Here is a 25224-nt window from a genome sequence, read left to right as displayed (position 1 = left end):
AACCCCCCTATCAACTGTACCGCTAACCAAACTAACCCCCTATCAACTGTAACGCTAACCAAACTAACCCCCTATCAACTGTACCGCTAACCAAACTAACCCCCCTATCAACTGTACCGCTAACCAAACCCACCCCCCTATCAACTGTACCGCTAACCAAACCCACCCCCTATCAACTGTACCGCTAACCAAACCCACCCCCTATCAACTGTACCGCTAACCAAACCCACCCCCTATCAACTGTACCGCTACCCAAACCCACCCCTATCAACTGTACCGCTAACCAAACCCACCCCTATCAACTGTACCGCTAACCAAACCCACCCCTATCAACTGTACCGCTAACCAAACCCCCCCCCTATCAACTGTACCGCTAACCAAACCCACCCCCTATCAACTGTACCGCTAACCAAACCCCCCTATCAACTGTACCGCTAACCAAACCCCCTATCAACTGTACCGCTAACCAAACCCCCCTATCAACTGTACCGCTAACCAAACCCCCCTATCAACTGTACCGCTAACCAAACCCCTATCAACTGTACCGCTAACCACACCCCCCTATCAACTGTACCGCTAACCAAACCCCCCTATCAACTGTACCGCTAACCAAACCCCCCTATCAACTGTACCGCTAACCAAACCCCCCTATCAACTGTACCGCTAACCAAACCCCCCTATCAACTGTACCGCTAACCAAACCCCCCTATCAACTGTACCGCTAACCAAACCCCCCTATCAACTGTACCGCTAACCAAACCCCCCTATCAACTGTACCGCTAACCAAACTCCCCTATCAACTGTAACGCTAACCAAACTCCCCTATCAACTGTAACGCTAACCAAACTCCCCTATCAACTGTAACGCTAACCAAACTCCCCTATCAACTGTAACGCTAACCAAACTCCCCTATCAACTGTAACGCTAACCAAACTCCCCTATCAACTGTGACGCTAACCAAACTCCCCTATCAACTGTAACGCTAACCAAACTCCCCTATCAACTGTAACGCTAACCAAACCCCCCTATCAACTGTGACGCTAACCAAACTCCCCTATCAACTGTAACGCTAACCAAACTAGCACAAAAAAGCAATGCCTCGCTCCCCTACGTGACCTAGATATTGTATTGATATGTAGGCTGTGTGCCATTTTGAAATGTATGTACTGTAGTTCTGTCCTTGAGCTGCTCTTGTCTATTAATGTTCTGTATTATGCTTTCGCAACAGCTAATGGAGATCCTAATAAAATACCAAACTTACAACCATATCAACTGTACCACTAACCACACACCAAGAGAGATGTGTGTGTGACTGCTATAATGTAAAATCTATATAAAAAAAACAATTTCAGAAAATCTTTGTAAAATATATTTTGATCCAAAAGCTGATTTGCAAAAATACAAGATGTGCAATCACAATGGTTACAAGGCTTCACTTACTCATACTGTAACTTGTAACTATTTAGCCTGTCAATGTATTCAACTTCTATACTAGAAAACTCATCACATCTTTAAGGCAATCAAATTGCATAAAGCAGCTGAAATGTAGTGCTATATTCTATGAGTGACACATAATACCCAAGCTAGCTCTTCTGTGGAGTCTCTTCAAATGTCATAATAATAGTTGTCGTCAAATCTGACCAAGCATAGACCATCGTCTACCTCTAATCATCTTTTATTCTAGCTTGGTCCATTGCTGTCATTGTCAAGAAAACATGTTTGGCATGACAATGTGTGAGAGGGAGTTGGAAAGATTATACTTATATTCCCCATAACAATGATCTTGAGAAGTCCTTTAAAAATGACTCAGTTTGAGGCACCAAAAGGTATTCAAAAGGACATTGTCAGTCCAACAACAGGGTCTGGTTCCAAGTCCACTCATGATAGCATAATGCTACACATGATCCAATGCGAGATGATGAGGGACGTTCATGGCAAATCCCAGAAGACAGAGACAAATTGCTCTGATATTTACTGTAGGGTTCACTACAATGATATGTTCCTATGTCCAGTTATATTAGTATATTCAGTACATCACACCAATCCAAGGTTGTGTTCAGTAGCCCGTAAATAACCATGATTTCTTATTGGACAAGTTCAGGTAGTTAGTCATTGGTAGTACAGCACCTCCCAGTTTCCTGCCGCTTCCTTCTGTTTGGTGCTTAATGGACACGACCCAGGATTTCAACTGACTGGGTTATAGGGGCAATCTGGGATTCAAACAAACAACAAAGTGGTCGATATATCAATCCCAGGTTGTCCCTTTAAGTCTATTCTATCCTTTTCAGTGCAACATCTCTCTGAGGACACAAAGCAACAATATTAGCCTAAGTACCCTTTTGCTACAAAGTCAGTCAAGAGTGCTTATCAATATGGAATCACATTAATCTTATCAATCTAAAAATAAATATGTATCAGTCAGTAATACATCACAACAATGGAAACAGTAAAGTGTGAGATCAAAATAACATGATCTGTGTGTTTAGATTTTTTGGGTCAATGTTTCATGATATAAATGTACATCAGAAGAAAAACAAGGCAGAAAGTCGCAGAACAAAAGTAAAAGAACAATACAAACCATCCAATCTAAATGGGAAAAGGTTGGTTGTATCAGTGGTGGTTATAATGTCCTGCTATGCAAAGATGTTGGCGATGAAATCACGAAATCGTTTGGCGTACTGTTCTGGGTGGACAGTGGAGATTTCAGCACCAGCCTGAAGACAGAGGCATAGAGAAGGGTACACGTCAGACCGAGTAGCTCATATAAATGGGAATGAAAAGTGTCAATGAAATGCTCATTTTCCGGATAAAAGTTAAACAAATAAGATAGTGCCTACAGGAAGTATTCATACCTCTTGACTAATTCCACATTTTGTTGTTACAGCCTGAATTAAAAATTGATTAAATTTTGGAAATTTCACCCATCTACACACAATACCCCATAATGACAAAGTGAAAACATGTTTTTAGACATTGAAAATGAAATGGAAAACTATCACACACAAGTATTCACACGCCTCAATCAACACATGTTTGAATCACCTTTGGCAACAATTACAGGTGAGTTTATATGGGTAAGTCTCTAAGAGCTTTCCACATCTGGATTGTGCAACATTTGCCCATTAGTCTTTTCAAATTTCTTTAAGCACTGTCAAATAATTTGTTGTTGATCAACAATTTTCAGGTCTTGCCATAGATTTAAGTAGATTTAAGTCTAAACTAACTCGGCCACTCAGGAACATTCACCGTCTTCTTGGTAAGCAACTACAACGAAGATTTGGCCTTGTGTTTTAGGTTATTGCCGGGCTGAAAGGTGAATTAAACTCCCAGTGTCTGGTGGAAAGCAAAATTAACCAGGTTTTCCTCTAGGATTTTGCCTGTGCTTAGTGCAATTCCATTTCTTTCTTATCCTGCAAAACTCTCCAGTCCTTAACAATTACAAGCATACCCATAACATGATGCAGCCACCACTATGCTTGAAAATATGGAAAGTGGTACACAGTAATGTGTTATATTGGGTTTGACCCAAACATAATACTTTGTATTCAAACCTTGTCTCAGAGCATTTTGTATTATTCTGTACATAAATCCAATACCTCCACTTGGTATGTATTAATTTTTGGATGTCCATCACCTATTTTGTATGATATTTTTCGAATTACAATCCATATTATACGTTACGAATTTGTAAAATGTACAATATATTACAGATTCTAGCTAGGTGGCCATGTCAGCTAGGCTAGGGGTTAAGGTTAAGTTTAGAAGTTAGGTTAAAGGGTTAGATTTAGGTTAAAGGGTTAGATTTAGCTAAAAGGTTTAAGGTTAGCTAACATGCTAAGTAGCTGCAAAGTAACTAAAAAGTAGCAAGAAGTTGAAAAGTTACTAATTAGCTAAAATGTTGAAGTTGTCCATGATGAAAATCAGACTCGCAACCTTTGGGTTGCTAGACGTTCACGTTATATGCCCACCCATCCCGACAAACCACCCTACTTTAGTTTTTGCCTTAAGCAACCATCCGTCTTATGTAACCATACCAAACATATCATATACTATTTTGATTGTCCCGGATGTATTTTTAATATGTTACGTCTAGTTTATTAGACCAGGCTGTATATTAAGGTATATTTTTCAGTATTACTTTAGTGCCTTGTTGCAAACAGGTTTGGTGCATGGTTTGGAATATGTTTTATTCTGTACAGCCTTTTTTTCCAATCAGTCAATTAAGTTTGTATTGTGTAGTAAATACACTGAACAAAAATATAAACAACATATAAAGGGTTGGTCCCTTGTTTCATGAGCTGAAATAAAAGATCCCAGAATTGTTCCATAAACATTTTGCACCAATTTGTTTACATCCCTGTTAGTGAGCATTTCACCAAGATAATCCAACCACCTGACATGTGTGGAAAATCAAGAAGCTAATTAAACAGCATGATTATTACACAAGTGCACCTTGTGCTGGGGACAAAACACCCCTCTAAAATGTGTTGTTGTCACACAACACCACAGATGTCTCAAGTTGAGGGAGCATACAATTGGCATGCTGACTGCAGGAATGTCCATCAGAGCTGTTGTCAGAGAACGTTATGTTAATTTCTCTACCATAAGCCGCCTCCAACGTCGTTTTAGAGAATTTGGCTGTGCCTCCAACCGGCCTCACAACCGCAGCCCACGTGTATGGTGTCGTGTGGGCGAGCGTTAGCTGATGTCAACGTGAACAGAGTGCCCCATGGTGGCGATCAGGTTATGGTATGGGCAGGCATAAGCTACGGACAACAAACACAACTGCATTTTATCAATAGCAATTTGAATGACCAGAGATAACGTGATGAGATCTTGGAGGCCAATTGTTGTGCCATTCATCCACCACCATCACCTCATGTTTCAGCATGATAATGCACGGCCTCATGTCGCAAGGATTTGTACACAATTCCTGGAAGCTGAAAGTGTCCCAGTTCTTCCATGGCCTGCATACTCTCCAGACAAGTCACCCATTAAGCATGTTTGGGATGCTCTGGATTGACGTGTACGACAGCATGTTACAGTTCCCGTCAATATCCAGCAACTTCGCACAGCCATTGAAGGAGTGGGACAACATTCCACAGGCTACAATCAACAGCCTGATCAACTCTATGCGAAGGAGATGTGTCACGCAGCATGGTGGTCACAACAGATACTGACTGGTTTTCTGATCCACGGCTCTACCTTTTTTTAAGGTATGTGACCAACATTTACATTTAAGTCATTTAGCAGACGCTCTTATGCATAGCTGTATTTCCAGTCATGTGAAATCCATAGACTAGGACTTAATGGACTTATTTCAATTGACTGATTTCCTTATATGAACGGTAACGCAGTTGGATGTTACGTTTATATTTTTGTTCAGTATACAATGTTATTAATCCATCCTCAGTTCTCTCCTATCACAGCCACTAAACTCTGTAACTGTTATAAAGTCACCATTGGCCTCATGGTGAAATCCCTGAGCGGTTTCCTTCCTCTCCGGCATTGGAAAACCTCTGGTCTTTGTGGTTGAATTGGTGTTTGAAATTCACTGCTTGATAGAGGGAATTTACATATAATTGTATGTGTGAGGTACAGAGACCAGGTAGCCATTCAAAAATCATGTTAAACACTATTATTGCACACAGAGTGAGCTTATTACGTGACTTGTTAAACCACATTTTTGGGCCCTAACAAAGGGATTAAATACTTGAGTCTAACTTTCATTTTTTATGAATTAGTCAAATGTTCAAAAACAAATTATGCTAACATTATGGGGTATTGTGTGTAGGCCAATGACCAACAATCTACATGTAATCCATTTTAAATTCAGGACGTAACAACAAAATGTGGAAAAAGTCAAGGGGTGTAAATACTTTCTGAAGGCCCTGTAATCTAATGGGAGAGCCTTAACCCTCTTATTTCAAAGATGTGATCAGCACAACATTGAAACCAGGGAAAACAAGAAATGACATTGGGAATAGGTCACTTTCAATTATCGATTAATAGGGAATGATGTTAGAAAAAGCAATAAATGCACAGTATGCACCAGGCTGTATCACATGATGGGGAGTCCCATAGGGTGGCGCACAATTGGCCCAGCGACGTCCGGGTTTGGTCGGTGCAGGCCGTCATTGTAAATAAGAATTTGTTCGAAACTGACTTGCCTAGCTAAATAAAGGTTAACATTACAGTGTGCACTGAGTATCTCATCCCTTCGCCCTTTTCACTCACCCCATGCTTGACAGTTTTGGCTGCGTGAGCAGCTTTCTTCTTGGTGTCGTACTGTGTTAGAACGTCTATCAGACCCATGAAGTACACCTCCTTCTGAGGGGCTCCTGAGGGGGGAAAACAGACCAGATGCTGAATAAAGTCACTGCTTAAAAACCCAAATGACCCAACTTCCAGTGTAACTTCAAATCCAGGAATAGAGTCAATTCCATTTAAAAATCATTCAATTCAGTAGGGAAATGGAGAATCCAATGGCTTAAAATTATTAACTTGATCCAAACCCTGTAATTTCCAAACTACCCTTGAACCTACCAGGGGCACTCCTTATGGCATACACATCCACATAGGGGTCAAACTCCCCGGGCCCCAGGGGCTTGCAGGAGGCCATGTAGCCAGCGATGCCCTCAGGAGACGTGCTGTAGGAGCACGCGTTAGGGACCTGCATCAGGCCATTCTCAGTCTCCCCATCCTCCTCAATAGAGGGTTCCTCTCCCTCCTCCTCTTCCCGCTCAGCCCGCCCCAAGTCATGGATACCCAGGAGCAGGCTGTAGTCCATAATCTTTAGCTTGACAAGAAACTATAGAACAGGACACACACACCAGATGATTACTATGAATGGAGATGGTGGTATAATGGCAACAAACAGCTAGAATGTTTCTACTGCCACCTTGTGTTAGACTCAATAGAATAGGATGACAGTTTCTAGAACTTGAGAGGTCAACATAGAAAGACTGAATTCTAGTTTTAAATCTGTGGAGGTCACATTACCTCCACATCTCTGTTGAGTTTCTCCATGACCTTCTCCTTCTGCTCCTCGTTCACATACACCTTCTGCATGTTGTTTCTGAAGTCCATGTCCTTGTAGGTGGGCAGCTCTTTCACCTGAGGAACCGTTATGAAACAAACGCATGAGAACTTTCCCAAGCATGTCAAGTGGCCCCTAAAACTAAACTCTGGACCTCAAAGACCATTCCACTACATGTTTTATTATTTTGCAATTGTTTCTAGTCGCCACCAGTAGATTGCCACAACCTCATGAGGAAAAAAACAACTAACTTACTCTTCAAATAAAATCTTATTGGTCACAAACACATGGTTAGCATATGTTATTGTGAGTTTAGCAAAATGTTTATGCTTCTAGATCTGACAGTGCAGGAGTATCTAACAGGTAATATCTAACAATTCCACAACAAAACCTAATACACACAATCTAGTGAAGGAATGGGATAAGAATATATAACTTTAAAATATACGGATCAGCAGTGACAGAGTGGCTAAGATGAAATAATGTAGGATACAGTATATACAATATACAACTTTCAATGCAGAATTACTTTCCCATTGTTCCTCAACTGCAGTGTATGATATACAACTTTATAATTGCTGAGTCTTTACTTTTATCCAACATAAAAATATATATATTTCAAATTTTGCTACATAAGACTGAGTCAAGGTGGTGGGTCACATGTATTGTGGGTTAGTGTCACAATACCAGAATTTTGACTTTAATTCCAATAGCAGGTTTAGTATCACGATGCTCGATACCAGAACGATACCATTGCAAAAGAAGGTGTATTAGCCAAAGTCACAGAATGGCACTTGATCCAGACAAATGTTTTGAGCTCAAACTCATTACACTTTACATTTTTCAGAGACAGCCATGTATGCATTAATGCAGAATCCAAAACTCTGTCCCCGGGACCCCAAGGGGTGCACATTTTGTTTTTGCTCGAGCACTACATAGCTAATTCAAATAATCAAACTTTGATCATTTGAATCAGCTGTGCAGTCTTAACGGGAAAAAACAAAACATGCACCCCTTGGTTTCCTGAGGACAGAGTTCGGGAAACGCTGTATTAATGAATTAATTGCATCATACAATCAATTTGACTTCATTTTTACCAATGTAGCTACATAACATAATGGTAATCATTTATTTGAATGCTATATCTATTGATAAACCAGGTATATCAAGATATAGGCCTATTCACAACACAGGTGAATGCATATTCAATAAGAGTGTATGCATGCATTGATGTTTTGAGCTTGTTTTGGCTGATTTTATGGGGCTACAGAGGAATCAACAACATTTGCATAAAAGCAGCAATGCCTTCTTTTATAAATGCATGCTCTATATCTATGAGCTCATGACATCATTCACACACACAGTGAAAAAGACTGGAGAGATGAGACTATGGCGAGGGACACAAAGTGAATTAATAAAGATTTTGGGAATGGCTAGGTTTCCATCCAATTGGCGACAGATTTTCATGCGAATATTTAAAAAATCTGTATAACAACTATATGCACATTTTCCCACCAGAGATGTGTTTCTATCACATTTACTTTTTGCACTATAGGTTAGAGCCTAGGCTACCCTGGGCGGCAGGGTAGCCTAGTGGTTAGAGCATTGGACTAGTAACTGAAAGGTTGCAAATTCAAATCTCCGAGCTGATAAGGTACAAAATCTGTCGTTCTGCCCCTGAACAGGCAGTTAACCCACTGTTCCTAGGCCGTCATTGAAAATAAGAATTTGTTCTTAAATGACTTGCCTAGTAAAATAAAATAAATTCACTGTATGGTCTACCTACACCTGTTGTATTTGGCACATGTCACAAATAAAATTTGATTTAACATGTATTTATATTTGGTACAGAATTTGTAGGTATTATGTCACGTGCAGCCTTTTATCATCAAATCAAAGTGTATTTGTCACGTGCGCCGAATACAACAGGTGTAGGTAGACCATACAGTGAATTTATTTTACTATAGAAGGTATAGAAATTCTTACTTACAAGCCCTTAACCAACAATGCAGTTAAGAAAATACAAAAAAAAAAAAGTAAGAATAACAAATAATTAAAGAGCAGCAGTAGATAACAATAGCGGGGCTATATACAGGGGGCACCGGTGTTGAGGTAATATGTACATGTAGATAGAGTTATTAGTTACTATGCATAGATAAGAGAGTAGCAATTGTTCTCGCGGGAGGAGAGGGGAAAGGCAAATCATCTGGGTAGCCATTTGATTAGATGTTCAGGAGTCTTATGGCTTGGGGTAGAAGCTATTTAGGAGCCTCTTGGATCTAGACTTGGCACTCTGGTACTGTTTGCCGTGCGGTAGCAGAGAGAACAGTTTATGACTAAAGTGGCTGGAGTTTTTGACAATTTTTAGGGCCTTCCTCTGACACTGCCTGGTATAGAGGTCCTGGATGGCAGGAAGCTTGGCCCTGGTGATGTACTGGGCCGTACGCACTACCCTCTGTAGTGCCTTGCGGTCAGAGGCCGAGTAGTTGTCATACCAGGCAGTGATGCAACCCGTCAAATGCTCTCGATGGTGCAGCTGTAAAACCTTTTGAGGATCTGAGGACCCATGACAAATCTTTTCAGTCTCCTGAGGGGGAATAGGTTTTATCGTGTCCTCTTCACGACTGTCTTGGTGTGCTTGGACCATGTTAGTTTGTTGGTGATGTGGACACCAAGGAACTTGAAGCTCTCAACCTTCTCCACTACAACCCCGTTCAAGAGAATGGGGGCGTGCTTCGTCCTCCTTTTCCTGTAGTCCACAATCATCTCCTTTGTCTTGATCACGTTGAAGGAGAGGTTGTTGTCCTTGCACCACATGGTCAGGTCTCTGGCCTCCTCCCTATAGGCTGTATCATCGTTAAATGGATTTCCATCGTATTTTCAACTCTACTGATGTTTCTCACAAAACATTGTTTTATATAGCGAGATTATATTATGGAAAAAATAGTAAGAATGGTAGCCAAGCATCGATTATCATGTCACCAAAATAAGGCCCTTGATATTTATTGGAAAGGGGCATCAAGCTCATCACCTTGCACTTTCACCACCCTATTTAGCTCATAATTTAGTTCCTCTGTACCCTAATAAATAAACTGCATGCTTTCCCGATGAGTCATAGAGGGAGAACCACAGAACATGTTATCACGTGACTAAGTTTAATCCAAAAAGATCACACCTTGTCTGGCGTATTTTGTTTTGTCGACATTAAAAGATTGGATGGAAACCTGGTTAATGATGATGTTTTTTTGGTGACAATCAGCACATTTTGCATTATGGTACCACAAGCAAAGTACTATGGTAGTGAATTGATGTTAGCGTCATCTGTAAGATAGCAAAAAAAGTTGGAAGCTACTGGTATGTTCTGCTCTTGCATTGTGAAGTGTTCCAGCCTGTAAAGGACATTGCTTTGCGAACAGTAATGAACAGTTGCAACATTTCTACATTATTGAACTGTTTGCTTCTGTACAGCATGAGAGGGGAGCTAACATGATGCATCCCAGACTCCCAGTGAGTTCAGTGATTCCTCAATACAGGCTAGATCTAGCAATGGATAACTGGAGCAGGCACGGTGCTCTCGTGCCATAAGGTGATATTGTCTACAGACTTGATCCTTTCTCAGTCAGTAGACAAAGTGAAACGTGTATAGAAGTCCCGAAAGTAACAAATTCTAGTACCAAACTGTTTTTTAAATGTTATAGGATATAAAAAGTTCAGAACTTTCGGTATACCGTGCGACACTACTGTGGGTGCCTAACAGAGCTAGTCCTTAAGGCAATTTTCACATGCATGGTTGGTTGGGTGAGACATAGACATAGACATTCTTAGTTGGCTTACCCGCTCTTTGTCACTTGCTTCACGAGACACCAGAGAGCCCTGAGTATCAATAAGATTAGAGTTTAATAGGCAAGGTCAGGGATTATACGAGTGTAAATCATGAAGTAGCGTAAGGAACAAGCATTACAGAACACTACATGTGTACAAGTATTATACAACAGGTGACTAGAGTTGCAAAATTCCAGTAACTTTCCCCAAAAGTATTTAAGAAATAAATCCTCCAATCAGGATTCCTGGAAAACCTGGGGATTTTCAGTAAGTAACAGGAATTTTGCAACCCTAGGTGTGTCTCTCTCTCATCTGGATGTAGTACTGTGTGTGTGTGTACGCGTTTGTGTTTTTCGTTCAGTCTCACCTTAAGGTCGTACTTCCTGTGCACCACCAGTCTGTGGCTGAACATGTTCCTCATGACGATCAGGTAGGTCTCCTCATTCTCTACACCCACACGGTACATCCCCAGGAACTGGGGCAGCAGAGTGCTTCCGTGACACTTCACTATGTGCTGCAGCCAGGGAGAAGAGGGGGACAAATTAATGGCGAATAGACTGTGATTGTGTCTGAAATTACTCCAAGGGCCCTGGTCAAAAGTAGTGCATTATATAGAGCCATTTAAAAAAATGACAAGCAAACGTCACGTTTGAGGGATGCACACGCATCCCACACCAAAAACCTCTGTAGCAGGATAGCTAACGCTTAAGTCGAGACCTTGACTAATAGTGAATGAGTGATTAAAAAATAAAAACATGCAAGACTGACGGCTATAGCTCTGTTCAACAAGTATATTATTATTCTGGCTATACCCATCTCTATTTGTGATATTTTACCTTGCCTGGCTGGCTTGCTACAGTAGGTAATCAAACCTCTGATGAAATCTGTGATGTATCTGATTACATGTTTGTTAACTTGAATGAGCTGCATTTGAAGTTGCACGTGATCATATCCACTGCTAGGTAAACAGAGCTTTTTGATTCCAAACTGCACTCACAACTTCTCATAAAGGGGCCGGGAAATGGTTCTATGTGGAATAGGATGCCATCTGGAACACATCAGTACTATACATTCACATGACTCCTTTCACCTCTGGTTGAATATGAAAATGAAACATTTTTCTACACTGGAACCGAATTACTTGCTCTTACATTTTCTCTTTATCTTGCTCTTTCTCTCTTTCCAGGTTACAAATATGTCCCCACTTAGTCTGATCAAAAATGTGTCAGACCAAGTGTCAAATTTAAACAGAGGTGGTCCCTGCAGATATCTCCTTACTATTAACCTTTCTGGCGTAGGCGTTCCGCTAGCGACCCACCTCGACAACATCTGGTGAAATTGCAGAGTGCCAAATTCAAAAGTCATAATAAATATTCATAAAAAAATACAAGTGTTATGCATCAGTTTAAAGATTAACTTCTTGTTAATCCAGCCGCTTTGTCAGAATCCAAAAAGGATTTACGGCGAAAGCATACCATGCGATTATCTGAGGACAGCGCACGGCTTACAAAAGCATACAAACATTTTAGGAATGACAAGTCAGAAATAGCGATAAAATGAATCGCTTACCTTTGAAGAACTTCATATGGTTGCAGTCACAAGAGTCCCAGCTACACAATACATTTTTGTTTTGTACGATAAAGTCCCTTTATATCTCAAAAACTCTGTTTTGTTGGCGCGTTTCATTCAGTAATCCACTGGCTCAAAGCCGGTCAAAACCTGCAGATGAATACATCCTAATAGTACCGGTAAAGTTCGTCAAAACATATCAAATTATGTTCATAATTAATCCTCAGGTTGTCAATTGTCTAAATAATCAATAATATTTCAACCGGACAATAGCGTATTCAATTAAAAGGAAAAACAACGAAGGGGGCGCAATCGGTCACGCGCGCAAACCAGCAATACATGATTCTACACTCCACTGACAGAAAGGTCTCATTCTTCTTAATTTTTCAGAAAACAAGCCGGAACAATGTCTAAGGACTTGACATCTAGTGGAAGCTATAAGAACTGCAATCTGGGTCCGAACCCATTAGATACAAATTTTATTTGTCACATACACATGGTTAGTAGATATTAATGAGAGTGTAGCGAAATGCTTGTGCTTCTAGTTCCGAAAATGCAGTAATAACCAACGAGTAATCTAACCTAACAATTCCACAACTACAACCACACACAACACACACAAGTTTATGGGGATAAAGAATTTGTACATAAAGATATGAATGAGTGATGGTACAGAACGGATGTGGCAAGATGCAGTGGATGGTATCGAGTACAGTATATACAGTGGGGCAAAAAATTGTGCAAGTTCTCCCACTTAAAAAAGATGGGGCCTGTCATTTTCATCATAGGTACACTTCAACCATGACAGACAAAATGAGAGAAAAAAATCCAGAAAATCACATTTTAGGATTTTTTATGAATTTATTTGGAAATTATGGTGGAAAGTAAGTATATGGGCCATTGAATATGTCCGTAAACACACCAGCCAGCTCTATAAGCATTCAATTGAAAATACCCACATAAAAAAAAAAAAAAACACTTCCTGGATGGATTTTCCTCAGGTTTTCGCCTGCCATATCAGTTCAATTATACTCAGACATTTTAACAGTTTTGGAAACTTTAGAGTGTTTTCTATTGAAATCTACTAATTATATGCATATCCTAGCTTCTGGGCCTGAGTAACAGGCAGTTTACTTTGGGCACGCTTCTCATCCAGACGTCGAAATACTGCCCCCAACCCATAAGAAGTTTTGAGCAAAGCTTCCCTCAGGAAGGCAGGGGCTGTACTAGACATAAAAAAAATCACAAGGCTAAAAAATCACAAGACTATCTCAGGCCGCTATTGTTTAAACATTTTAGACAAAGAGAACACACTGAGTCCATGTACAAATTTGATTCTGATGGACACAGAGAACATGGAGATTCTGAGAACATGGCCACACAGACTCTTGCGAGCAGTGTGGGTGCAATGATTGAATAACGTGTACATTTATTTTGCAACGCCTGTGCACGCGACGTGTCCGGACACTGTGGAAACATATTTTTTAAATTCTTTGGCCTGGCAGATGCATCACTCTACTGGTACAACAAAGTCAAGGCAACAATGCTGAGTACAGGTGGGAAAATGTCACAAGTGGATCCTGCAGTCTTCTATTGTCTTGATCAAGACTGCAATGTGACTGGAGTACTTACCAGTCATGTCGATGGCTTCATCTGGGGGGAGGCTCACAGACCTTTGCTACGACTGTGATTCCACACCTCAAAGCTGTTTTCCAGGTTGGCCACAAAGGAGCAGCTGTCTGACTGCCTGACTAAAAAGGGAGCATCCGGTCTTGTGCTCCTAAAGGCACCCAGTAATGGAAAGTGGCAGCTTGAGAAATAAAAATAAAAACTGTAAGTCGCTCTGGATAAGAGCGTCTGCTAAATGACTTAAATGTAAATGTAAATGTTACACAACCCAACTTAAATAATACTTGGGACATTTAATTATTTTGTTGATGTTTTATTTGTGGGAGATTGGTAAGTTCATGTTTTAACTATAACCCTATATTTCTGTTATTACGGTGCTATCACTCTGTTATTAGTACGCCTGCTCCGTAGTCTCACTGGAGATGGACCTGGCTGGAGTGTGAAAGTGACTATGTACTGTGGAAATACGGTGAAGTAAACCTTGTTAAATTTTAAGTTAACGGCAAACCCCAACAAATAAAAAAAGAACTGACTTCGCTGATAGCAAGTACATTATCCCTCAAAATAGTTATGACCGATATGTGGTTGTCTCACCCAACCATCTTAAGATGAATGCACTACTTGTAAGTCACTCTGGATAAGAGCGTCCGCTGAATGACTAAAATGTAAATGTAACGTTTCAAATTCAAATGTAGCCAAAATGTTTTCCCTCTCATGAACACGAATTGATAAACACCAAGTTCAATGAGACTTAAATTTGTGTTAAAGTATAATTGACTCAATTTTCTCCATTCCAAAGATAGAAACTGTATTGAGGTGGGAAAAAAAATTCTCTCCTCGCCTAGTGAACGGCTTGCTATGCAAAACACAAGGCGTGGATGAACAGTCCTAGATGATATACCCCCCTACTACTACAACCTAACACTAGTTCCGCCAGAGTACACAGACCAGACAATATGACTCAGTAGAAGATGCTAATTTGCAATTCAAGGAAGCCCATGTTGCTTTAATGCTTTTGATGCAACCAATCAATGTTTTTGTTTATCAAATGCACTGTTCATTTCACCCAGCAGTACTAGAGAGCATTGCAACACTTGACCATTATAAAAAGGGTAACTTTACCCTCCCTTGGCCTGTATTACAAATTGCACCCTATTCCCTATGTAGTGTGCAAATTTTGACCAGGGCCCATAGGACTCTGGTCAACAGCAGTGCACTATAAAGGAGATATGCCTTTTGGGATGAATAAATTGGGTTTTGAAATGAAGTTAATTGAGCTGTCCACAGCCCGGGGGTAATTACATTACCTGGTGGTATTCAGACAGGATGCCGTGCATGTCTGCCACGTCCTCACTAGAGATCTGCTTAATGACCAGCGTGCGGTCATAGGAGGTCAGGAGGATCCCCTCCCCCTGGGCGTCCCCACCTCTTACAGGAGGGCTACGTGTCAAAGAGACCTACAGGGATGAGAGAAAAATATGGTCGTATTCATTAGTTCGCACCTTTTATCGTGCTTCTACATCTGCATTGCTTGCTCTTTGGGGTTTTACATTCAGTATAAGCACTTTGTGACAACTGCTGATGTAAAAAGGGCTTTATAAATACTCCTGATTGATTGGAAAAGTTCAGGAAGTCCCACCCCATATCAGTCCGTTTTCTTCTATTGATGATGACGATCTTAATATTTAAACTATTGCTTTAGTAGTCATTTGGCTCTGGATGAATTACTGGCATCCATACATGCACATAGGGAGTGAATGAAGAGGAATACTCCTTTTGAATAATGCGCTGTGTCAAGATGTATCAAATACATTTATACACACACAAAATTAGTATAACCAAACTAGAGGTCAACCGATTAATCGGAATGGGCGAGTAATTAGGGCCGATTTCAAGTTTTCATAAAAATCGGTATTTTTGGGGGCCGATTTGCCGATTAAAAATATATAAATGTTTATATATACACACACACCTTTATTTAACTAGGCAAGTCAGTTAAGAACACATTCTTATTTTCAATGACGGCCTAGGAACGGTGGGTTAACTGCTTCGTTCAGGCGCAGAACGACAGATTTTCACCGTGTCAGCTCGGGGGTCCAATCTTGCAACCTTACAGTTAACTAGTCCAAACGCAATAACGACCTGCCTCTCGCTCGTTGCACTCCACAAGGAGACTGGCTGTTATGCGAAAGCAGTAAGCCAAGGTAAGTTGCTAGCTAGCATTAAACTGATCTTTTCTACACATGGTTAACTACACATGGTTGATGACATTACTATACATTATCTAGCGTGTCCTGCGTTGCATATAATCTGACTGAGCATACAAGCATACAAGTATCTGACTGAGAGGTGGTAGGCAGAAGCAGGCGCGTAAACATTCATTCAAACAGCACTTTCGTGCGTTTTGCCAGCAGCTCTTCGTTATGTGTCAAGCATTGCGCTGTTTATGACTTCAAGCCTATCAACTCCCGAGATGAGGCTGGTGTAACCGAAGTGAAATGGCTAGCTAGTTAGCGCGCGCTAATGGCGTTTCAAACATCACTCACTCTTGAGACTTCTAGTAGTTGTTCCCCTTACTCTGTATGGGTAACGCTGTTTCGATGGTGGCTGTTGTCGTTGCTGGTTTGAGCCCAAGGAGGAGCGAGGAGAAGGACGGAAGCTATACTTTTACACTGGCAATACTAAAGTGCCTATAAGAACATCTAATAGTCAAAGGTTAATGAAATACAAATGGTATAGAGGGAAATAGTCCTCTATATCGGCCAACAACATTTGAACATCTTGGCCATGTTCTGTTATAATCTCCACCCGGCACAGCCAGAAGAGGACGGGCCACCCCACATATGCTCTCTCTAATTCTCTCTTTCTTTCTTTCTCTCTCTCGGAGGACCTGAGCCCTAGGACCGTGCCCCAGGACTACCTGACATGATGACTCCTTGCTGTCCCCAGTCCACCTGGCCATGCTGCTGCTCCAGTTTCAACTGTTCTGCCTTGTTATTATTTGACCATACTGGTAATTTATGAACATTTTAACATCTTGGCCATGTTCTGTTATAATCTCCACCCGGCACAGCCAGAAGAGGACTGGCCACCCCACATAGCCTGGTTCCTCTCTAGGTTTCTTCCTAGGTTTTGGCCTTTCTAGGGAGTTTTTCCTAGCCACCGTGCTTCTACACCTGCAATGCTTGCTGTTTGGGGTTTTAGGCTGGGTTTCTGTACAGCACTTTGAAATTTGATTGGATTTGATTTGAACTAATCGGTATCAGCTTTTTTGGTCCTCCAATAAAAATCGGTATTTGCGTTGAAAAATCATAATCGGTCGACCTCTAAACCAAACATTAGGAACACCTTTCTAATAGTTGCACCCCCCCTTTTGCCCTCAGAACAGCCTCAATTCGTCGGGACATGGACTCTACAAGGTGTCGAAAGCTTTCTACAGGGAAGCTGTTGAAAACAATGCTTTCTTGATACATGTGAAACTATTGAGCATGAAACTCAGCAGCGGTGCAGCTCGACACAAACTGATGCGCCTGGCACACACTACCATACCCAGCTCAAAGGCACTTAAATCTTTTGTCTTGCCCATTGTCCCTCTGAATGAAAAACATACACAATCCATGTCTCAATTGTCTCAAGGCTTTAAAATAGTTATTTATTTTGTCTCCACCCCTTCATCTACACTGATTGAAGTGGACTTAAAAAGAGACATCAATAAGAGATCATAGCTTTCACCTGGTCAGTCTGTTATGAAAAGAGGTGTCCTTAATAATGTTTTGTATGCTCAGTGCCTTCAGAAACTTTTCCCAAATTTTGTTACGTTACAGCTTTATTCTAAAATGGATTACAGGCCTCCCGGGTGGGCAGTGGTTAAGGGCGCTGTACTGCAGCACCAGCTGTGCCACCAGAGACTCTGGGTTCGCGCCCAGGCTCTGTCGTAACCGGCTGCGACCGGGAGGTCCGTGGGGCGACGCACAATTGGCACAGCGACGTCCAGGTTAGGGAGGGCTTGGCCGGTAGTGATATCCTTGTCTCATCGTGCACCAGCGACTCCTGTGGCGGGCTGGCCGCAGTGCGCGCCAACCAAGGTTGCCAGGTGCTTCCTCCGACACATTGGTGCGGCTGGCTTCCGGGTTGGATGCGCGCTGTGTTAAGAAGCAGTGCGGCTTGGTTATCGGAGGATGTCAGAGCAAAAACCAAGCCATGAAGTTGAAGGAATTGTCCTTAGAGCTCAGAGACAGAATTGTATCAAGGCACAGGTGCCAAAAAACACTTGCAACATTGAAGGCCCTCAAGAACACAGTGGCCTCCATCATTCTTAAATAGAAGAAGTTTGGAACCACCTAGAGCTGGCCCCCGGCCAAACTGAGCAATTGGGGGACAAGCGACTTGGCCAGGGAAGTGAACAAGAACCCGATGTTCACTCTGACAGAGCTCTAGAGTTCCTCTGTAGAGATGGGAGAAACTTCCAGGAGGAAACTCTCTCTAAAGCCCTGCACCAATCAGGCCTTTAGGGTAGAGTGGCCAGATGAAAGCCACTCCTCAGTAAAAGGCACATGACAGCCCGGTTGGAGTTTGCCAAAAGGCGCCTAGACTCTCAAACCATGAGAAACAAGATTCTCTGGTCTGATGAAACTAAGATTCAATTATTTGGCCTGAGACTAATCAGGATCAAGGAAAAGATGAACAGAGCAAAGTACAGGGAGATCCTTAATAAAAACATGCTCCTGAGTGCTCAGACTGGGGTGAAGATTCACCTTCCAACAGGACAACAAACCTAAGCACACAGCAGGAGTGGCTTCGGGACAAGTCTCAATGTCCTCGAGTGGCCCAACCACAGCCCAGACTGGAATCTGATTGAAAATCTCTGGAGAGACCTGAAAATAGCTGTGCAGCAAAGCTCCCTATCCAACCTGACAGAACTTGAGAGGCTCTGCAGAGAAGAAAGGGAGAAACTCCCCAAATACAGGTGTGTAGCAGTTTGTAGCATCATACCCAAGAAGACTCGAAGCTGTAATCGCTGCCAAAGGTGATTCAACAAAGTACTGAGTAAAGGGTCTGAATACTTTTGTAAATGTGATCAGTTTTTTTATTTAATACATTTGAACAATTAAAAAAAAAAACAGTTTTTGCATTGTCATTATGGAGTATTGTGTGTAGATTAATTAGTTTTTAATTAGTTTTTTTTAAGTTTTTTTTTTTAATCAATTTTAGAATAAGGCTGTAACCTAACAAAATGTGGAAAAAGTCAAGGGGTCTGAATACTTTCTGAAGGCACTGTACATCAACACTCGTACCTGGTAGTCGAGATCCTCAATTCCGAAGCGCTCCCTAAGATTCCGGAACACCTGAGGACAGTATTCTTTAAACTTGAAATGTCCTGGTAGATTCTCTCTGTGAAAAAAAGGGATGGAATTCACACATTTGCAGTGTTTACTAGCCTCTCCTTCTCCATCGATCCCTCCCTCTCTCCCTCCATACTTCTGTCCAAGCCTCATTCGTTTTGGCATTTTAAACAGAGTAGTAACATAGACCTGCTGGTAGATAGGCCAATTGTATTATGTATATTTAGAGTAGGTATTAACATGAGTGAGCGAAAACATTACTTGTTGAAGAAGTGGTTGTTGACTTTGATCTTAGTGTTGGCTTTGAAGTCATCAGGCAATAGCATGACAGGAACAGGCACTTGGTTTAGGTCATTTATCTGCAGAAATAAGTACTCCCATTAGCTAGAAGACGTTCATCATGGTTAGTGTTATCAGGGACCCTTGGGAAGTCCCTACCCACAAATCTAACCCTTACCTTAAAGTGTTACGGACAGTGTTTTAGCAACAAGCGAGCACTTTGTAATTTTCACATTCATAGAATGTTTGGGAAGTACGTAGAGTATGTGAAAATTATACAGGGGGAAAGCAGCCGTGCATTAGGACAATTAATAGACACTGCAGTTAATAAAACCTAATAAAAAGATTGGTCTTGTCCAGGACCAGACTCTACACCATAGCCAATCAGAGATACCTCAGGCATATATGCAAATAAGCCATTAGCCACACAGGGCTGCAATCTTTAACTATAAACTAGTGATGGGAAGTTCAGCTCTTTTTACTGACAAAATCTTTGACTCGTTCAGTCAAAAGATCAGATCTACTCATTTCTTTCATTTGAGTCAGTAATTCCCAGAGCACACCCCCCACCGACGAACTGAAAACTTAACAACCGCACACATTTCATGAAGCTCCCGACAAACAGTTATTGTGCCAACATTGAATCCAGAGGCAGTTTGGAATTCGGTAGTGAGTGTTGCAACCGAGGACAGTCCATTTTTACGTGCCCCGCGCTTCAGCACTTGGCGGTCCCGTTCTTTGAACTTGTGTTGCCTAACACTATGCGGCTGAGCTGTTGTTGCTCTGAGATGTTTCCACTTCAAAATAAAAGCAATTACAGTTGACCGGGGCAGCTCTAGCAGGGCAGAAATTTGACTTATTGGAAAGGTGGCATCCTATGAAGATGCCACGTGGTTGACTCTTGGCGGAATGCATAGCTTTTTGCAATGAGGGTGATAAGTAGCCTAACGACTCAAGCTAAATTATTTCGCTGCTCTGTTGTTCACTACATACTTCATATGTAGGCACGGGTAAAGTAACTATGGATAGATAAGAAACAGCGAGTAGCAGCAGCATAAAGGGGGGCGGGCAATGCAAATAATCCAGGTGGCCATTTGATTAAAAGGTTAGCAGTCATGGCTTGCGAGTAGAAGCTGTTAATTAGCCTTTTGGCAAGCGCTCGCTCTGGCACCGCTTGCCGTGCGATAGCAGAAAGAAGAGTTTATGACTTATGTGACTGGACTCGTTCACAATTTTTCGGGCCTTCCTCTGACACCGCCTAGTATATAGGTCCTGGATGTCAGGAAGCTTGGCCCCAGTGACGTACTGGGCCATATTATTATGTGACTGATATTATTATGTGATTATGTTATGAAAGTTGTATTGTCAATTTTGTTTTGTATTTAAATGCCACTTTAAATGTGTACATGACACTGCAACAAAATTTCCCCATGGAGACAATAAAGTCAGTAAGTATGTACTAGCCTCTGTAGCGCCTTGTGGTCAGATGTCGAGCAGTTACCATGGCAGGCCGTGACGCAACCGGTCAGGATGCTCTTACTGGTGCAGCTTTAGAACCTTTTGAGGATCTAGGGACCAAATCTTTTCAGTCTCCTGAAGGGGAAAGGTGCTGTCGTGCCCTCTTCATGACTGTCTTGGTGTGTTTGGACCATGATAGTTCATTGAGGATGTGGACACCAAGGAACTAGAAGCTCTCGACCCGCTCCACTACAGCCCTGTTGATGTTAATGGGGGCCTGTTTGGCCCTCCTTTTCCTGTAGTCCATCATCAGCTCCTTTGTTTTACTCGCATTGAGGGAGAGGTTTTTGTCATGGCACCACACTGCCAGGTCTCTGACCTCCTCCCTATAGGCTGTCTCATCGTTGTCGGCGATCAGGCCTACCACTTGTGTCGTCAGCCAACTTAATGATAGTGTTGGAGTCGTGCTTGCAGTCATGGGTGAACAGGGGGGCCCCCGTGTTGAGGATCAGCGTGGCGTATGTGTTGTTGCCTACCCTTACCATCTAGGGGTGGCCCGTCAGGAAGTCCAGGATCCAATTGCACAGGGAGGTGTTTAATCCCAGGGTCCTTAGAGCTTAGTGATGAAATTTGTGGGCACTGTGGTGTTGACTACTGAGCTGTAGTCAATGAACAACATCCTCACATAGGTGTTTCTTTTGTCCAGGTGGGAAAGGGCAGTGTGGAGTGCGATTGAGATGGGTCATTCTTGGATCTGTTGGTGCAGTATGCGAATTGGAGTGGGTCTAGGGTTTTCAGCATGATGGTGTTGATGTGAGCCATTACCAGCCTTTCAAAGCACTTCATGGCCACCGATGTGAGTGCTACGGGGCAGTAATAATTTAGACGGGTTCCCTTCGCTTTGTTGGGCACAGGGACTATGGTGGTCTGTTTGAAACAATGTAGGTATTAAGGACTCGGTCAGGGAGAAGTTGAAAATGTCAGTGAAGATAATTGCCATTTGGTCCGCGCATGCTTTGAGTACTCAGTCTGGCCCCGCAGCTTTATGAATGTTGACCTGTTTAAAAAGGTCTTGCTCACATCGGCTATGGAGAGCGTGATCACACAGTCGTCCGGGAACGGCTGGTGCGCTCATGCATGCGTCGGTGTTGCTTGCCTTGAAGCGAGCATAAAAGGCATTTAGCTTGTCTGGTAGGCTTGCGTCTCTGGGCAGTGCGCGGCTGGGTTTCCCTATGTAGTCTGTAATATTTTTCAAGCTCTGTCAGCCGGTGGATTCAATCTTAGTCCTGTATTGACGCTTTGCCTGTTTGATGGTTCGTCTGAGGGCAAAAACTGATTTCTTATAAGCATCTGGAATAGTGTCCCGCTCCTTGAAAGCGGCAGCTCTAGCCTTTAGCTCGATGCGGATGTTGCCTAACATTCCATGGCTTATGGTTGAGAAATGTACGTACGGACACTGTTGGGACGACGTCGTTGATGCACTTATTGATGAAGCCGATGACTGAGGTGGTATACTCCTCAATGCCATTGACTGAATGCCGGAACATATTCCAGTCTGTGCTAGCAAAACAGTCCTGTAGCGTAGCGTCCATGTAATCTGACCACTTCCATATTGAGCGAGTCACTGGTACTTCCTACATTAGTTTTGCTTGTAAGCAGGAAACAGGAGGATACAATTATGGTCAGATTTACAAAATGGATGGCGAGGTTGTATGCATCTCTGGTTGCACATGTGACATGCTGGTAGAAAAGAGGTAAAAATTCATTTAAGTTTGCTTGCATTAAAGTCCCCGGCCAATAGGAACACCACTTCTAGATGAGCATTTTCTAGTTTACGTATGGGCTTATACAGCTCGTTGAGTGCGGTCTTAGAGACAGCATTGGTTTGTGGTTGTAAAGACAGCTACGAATAATATAGATCATTATCTTGGTAGATAGTGTGGTCTATAGCTTATCATGAGGTACATGGAAGGTGTAAACATGCAGTTGATAGAAAGCAAACAAGCTGGAGATGAGTCTGAGGACTGAGTATATCTCATGTGTATGGCAGTCTACGGCCCTGTCATTGCTTTCTAGAGACCACACTAGCTAACTTTTATATAATGAGCAAAGCCCATAACACAGTCCATTATGATGTGACACACACTTGACAGTCAACGGTCAATAATAGTTAGCCAGCAGCAAGTTGGCTAACGTTAACCTAACTAACGTTACTTAGCCTCCTAGTGCTCTCTGGCTTGTTCTCGGTACAGTTAGTTTAGCTCACGTAAACATTAGCTACATTTTTACTGAATGCGCATTTACATGTGATAAAGAACGTTAGCTAGGTAGGTTAGATAAGTTAGCTTGGTAACTAGCTAACGGAATGTCAAAATTAGCTGGGTTGGTTAACGTTAGCTAGCTAATAGGCTAAGCTAACGTTATCAAAACGGACAATGTGACAACATAACGTGTTATACTCACCGAATGGTTTACACCCCACATAAAAACGCTCAAGACTGGGTCACTGGCACGAAATACCTTCACCTTCTGCTGCACAAAATGTTTCTTTTTGGTTTTGGTTTTTGGGGCCAATATCACCATTGGACTGGAAACAGCGTTACCAATAGAGGCCATCGCGAAGCTTGCCTTGCTTGGGAACTTTTAAAAAAAATCTCCTGATTCTGATCTTCCGCAAACTCAAACTTTATTTTCTCTTCTCCCGATTCTGATCTTTTGCAAACTGACTTCCTCGTCACCGCGTAATGCAAATCAAAGGTTAACCGTGCCACGCGCAGAATTTCAGCAACACCTGTAGCTGTTCCTTCTAAATTGAGGTTAGTTATTTGTAGGCAACATTTGTGCTTGTTCTAAAACTCATTTTGGATTTCAAATTAGTCTGTCTACTCAATATATATTCCAGTCCAGCTATTCTCGAACAATTATGGGGAACTGACATGCAGTCCAACTGTCCAGGTGTGATAAACCAAATATATGTGTTACAAATAATATAATGTCACTTTCATGAGTTCTTACTTACTATAACTATCCTTTCACAGTATTTCTGCTATTACTGTAGCAATGCTGAGAATAAAAGCAGGCTATGAAAGTAAGTCAGCTAAGTCATGTATCTAATGTATTCCATTGAAGCCAAAATTGTACTTTTTGATTAATTGATCATAGAGGAATTGCAGCCCTCATGCGCTCTCTCTCAAAGCAGTGCTTTGTGCAGAACTTTCTGCCAACCCATATAGGCCACCACCCAGTGGCGATTTTAGCATGTACATCTTGGTGGGGCAAACCCTGAAAAAATGTGGCCGTTGCATGCCAGCAAAACCACTACACAACACAACACTAAACAATACATGAATTGCACTATAACGGTGAAAAACAGTTCCCATAAACTGTTAGGGCCTACATAAATCTGTCCCAACAGCAGTCCCAACACCTTACCACTGCTCCACCTGGCTGTCAGTGGAGCCTTGTCTGGCAGCGAAACAGTTCATTCAGCCTCAATTCCTGCCTTTAAAAAAAACATAGCTGATATGGCTGACTTGCTTAAACAAATGTGGTTTCTACTGACAATTGATATGTACAAACTATGGCATAAGCGGGCAACAAGCGGATAAGAGGCAACCCATAATTCCGATTAAGACATTAATGAGCGAGCTAGGACAAATATAGTCAATATAACTATTTGTTCAGCACTTTTGAAATGTACAGCGACAGAATTCAGAACATGGGCTCTTCTTACAGTGTTCTCCTTGTACACCAAGTCAGAACTGTATGATAAATAAAGGGGGCATATAAGCTGACAATGAAAGCTCTTACAATATTCGATGATTACATTTCTGAAAACTGGTTATAGGCTACATGTGCACCACCAAGTCAGAACAGTAGGCAACATTAGAGGGGAAAAAATATCAGATTATTAGGGAGAGGCACATTGGCTACTAACAGCTTACTACACAAAATACACTTAGTATTACTTTCTTAGCTACAGTATACATATCTCCCTGGCATATTACATCATGTATGCAGCAGCATACAATACATTTTTGGACTCACCTTGTTATACTGTGCTCACTTGAACAGGAAGGTGACCCG

The 25224-nt window shown here is 41.9% G+C and overlaps 1 protein-coding gene across 3 annotated transcripts in view; it reads right to left on the bottom strand.

Annotated features, from left to right (window-relative positions):
- The window catches only part of LOC118360699 (phosphatidylinositol 5-phosphate 4-kinase type-2 gamma-like), a 28955-nt gene extending 4638 nt beyond the window's left edge, over nucleotides 1-24317 (bottom strand). The window contains exons 1-10 of one of the 3 annotated variants that reach the window (XR_004820911.2): nucleotides 23602-24070; nucleotides 19663-19760; nucleotides 19354-19450; nucleotides 15367-15516; nucleotides 11229-11375; nucleotides 10874-10912; nucleotides 7003-7116; nucleotides 6547-6811; nucleotides 6238-6341; nucleotides 2579-2714 (exon numbers count right to left, since the gene is read on the bottom strand). Coding sequence is in view for 2 of the 3 variants with exons in the window: in XM_035740017.2 (XP_035595910.1) it covers nucleotides 2634-2714; nucleotides 6238-6341; nucleotides 6547-6811; nucleotides 7003-7116; nucleotides 10874-10912; nucleotides 11229-11375; nucleotides 15367-15516; nucleotides 19354-19450; nucleotides 19663-19760; nucleotides 23602-23754 (1248 nt within the window). In the remaining variant the exon portion in view is untranslated. Of the gene's footprint in view, nucleotides 1-1354; nucleotides 2715-6237; nucleotides 6342-6546; nucleotides 6812-7002; nucleotides 7117-10873; nucleotides 10913-11228; nucleotides 11376-15366; nucleotides 15517-19353; nucleotides 19451-19662; nucleotides 19761-23601; nucleotides 24071-24157 lie in introns of those variants that run through there. The other 2 variants (XM_035740018.2, XM_035740017.2) reach the window with 2 other exon arrangements.
- Between the last annotated feature and the right edge of the window lie 907 nt (nucleotides 24318-25224).

Source organism: Oncorhynchus keta, chromosome 28 (assembly GCF_023373465.1).
Source record: "Oncorhynchus keta strain PuntledgeMale-10-30-2019 chromosome 28, Oket_V2, whole genome shotgun sequence".
Classification (NCBI taxonomy): Eukaryota; Metazoa; Chordata; class Actinopteri; order Salmoniformes; family Salmonidae; genus Oncorhynchus; species Oncorhynchus keta.
The sequence above is the reverse complement of the archived record's forward strand: the minus strand, read 5'-3'. Positions and strand labels throughout refer to the sequence as shown.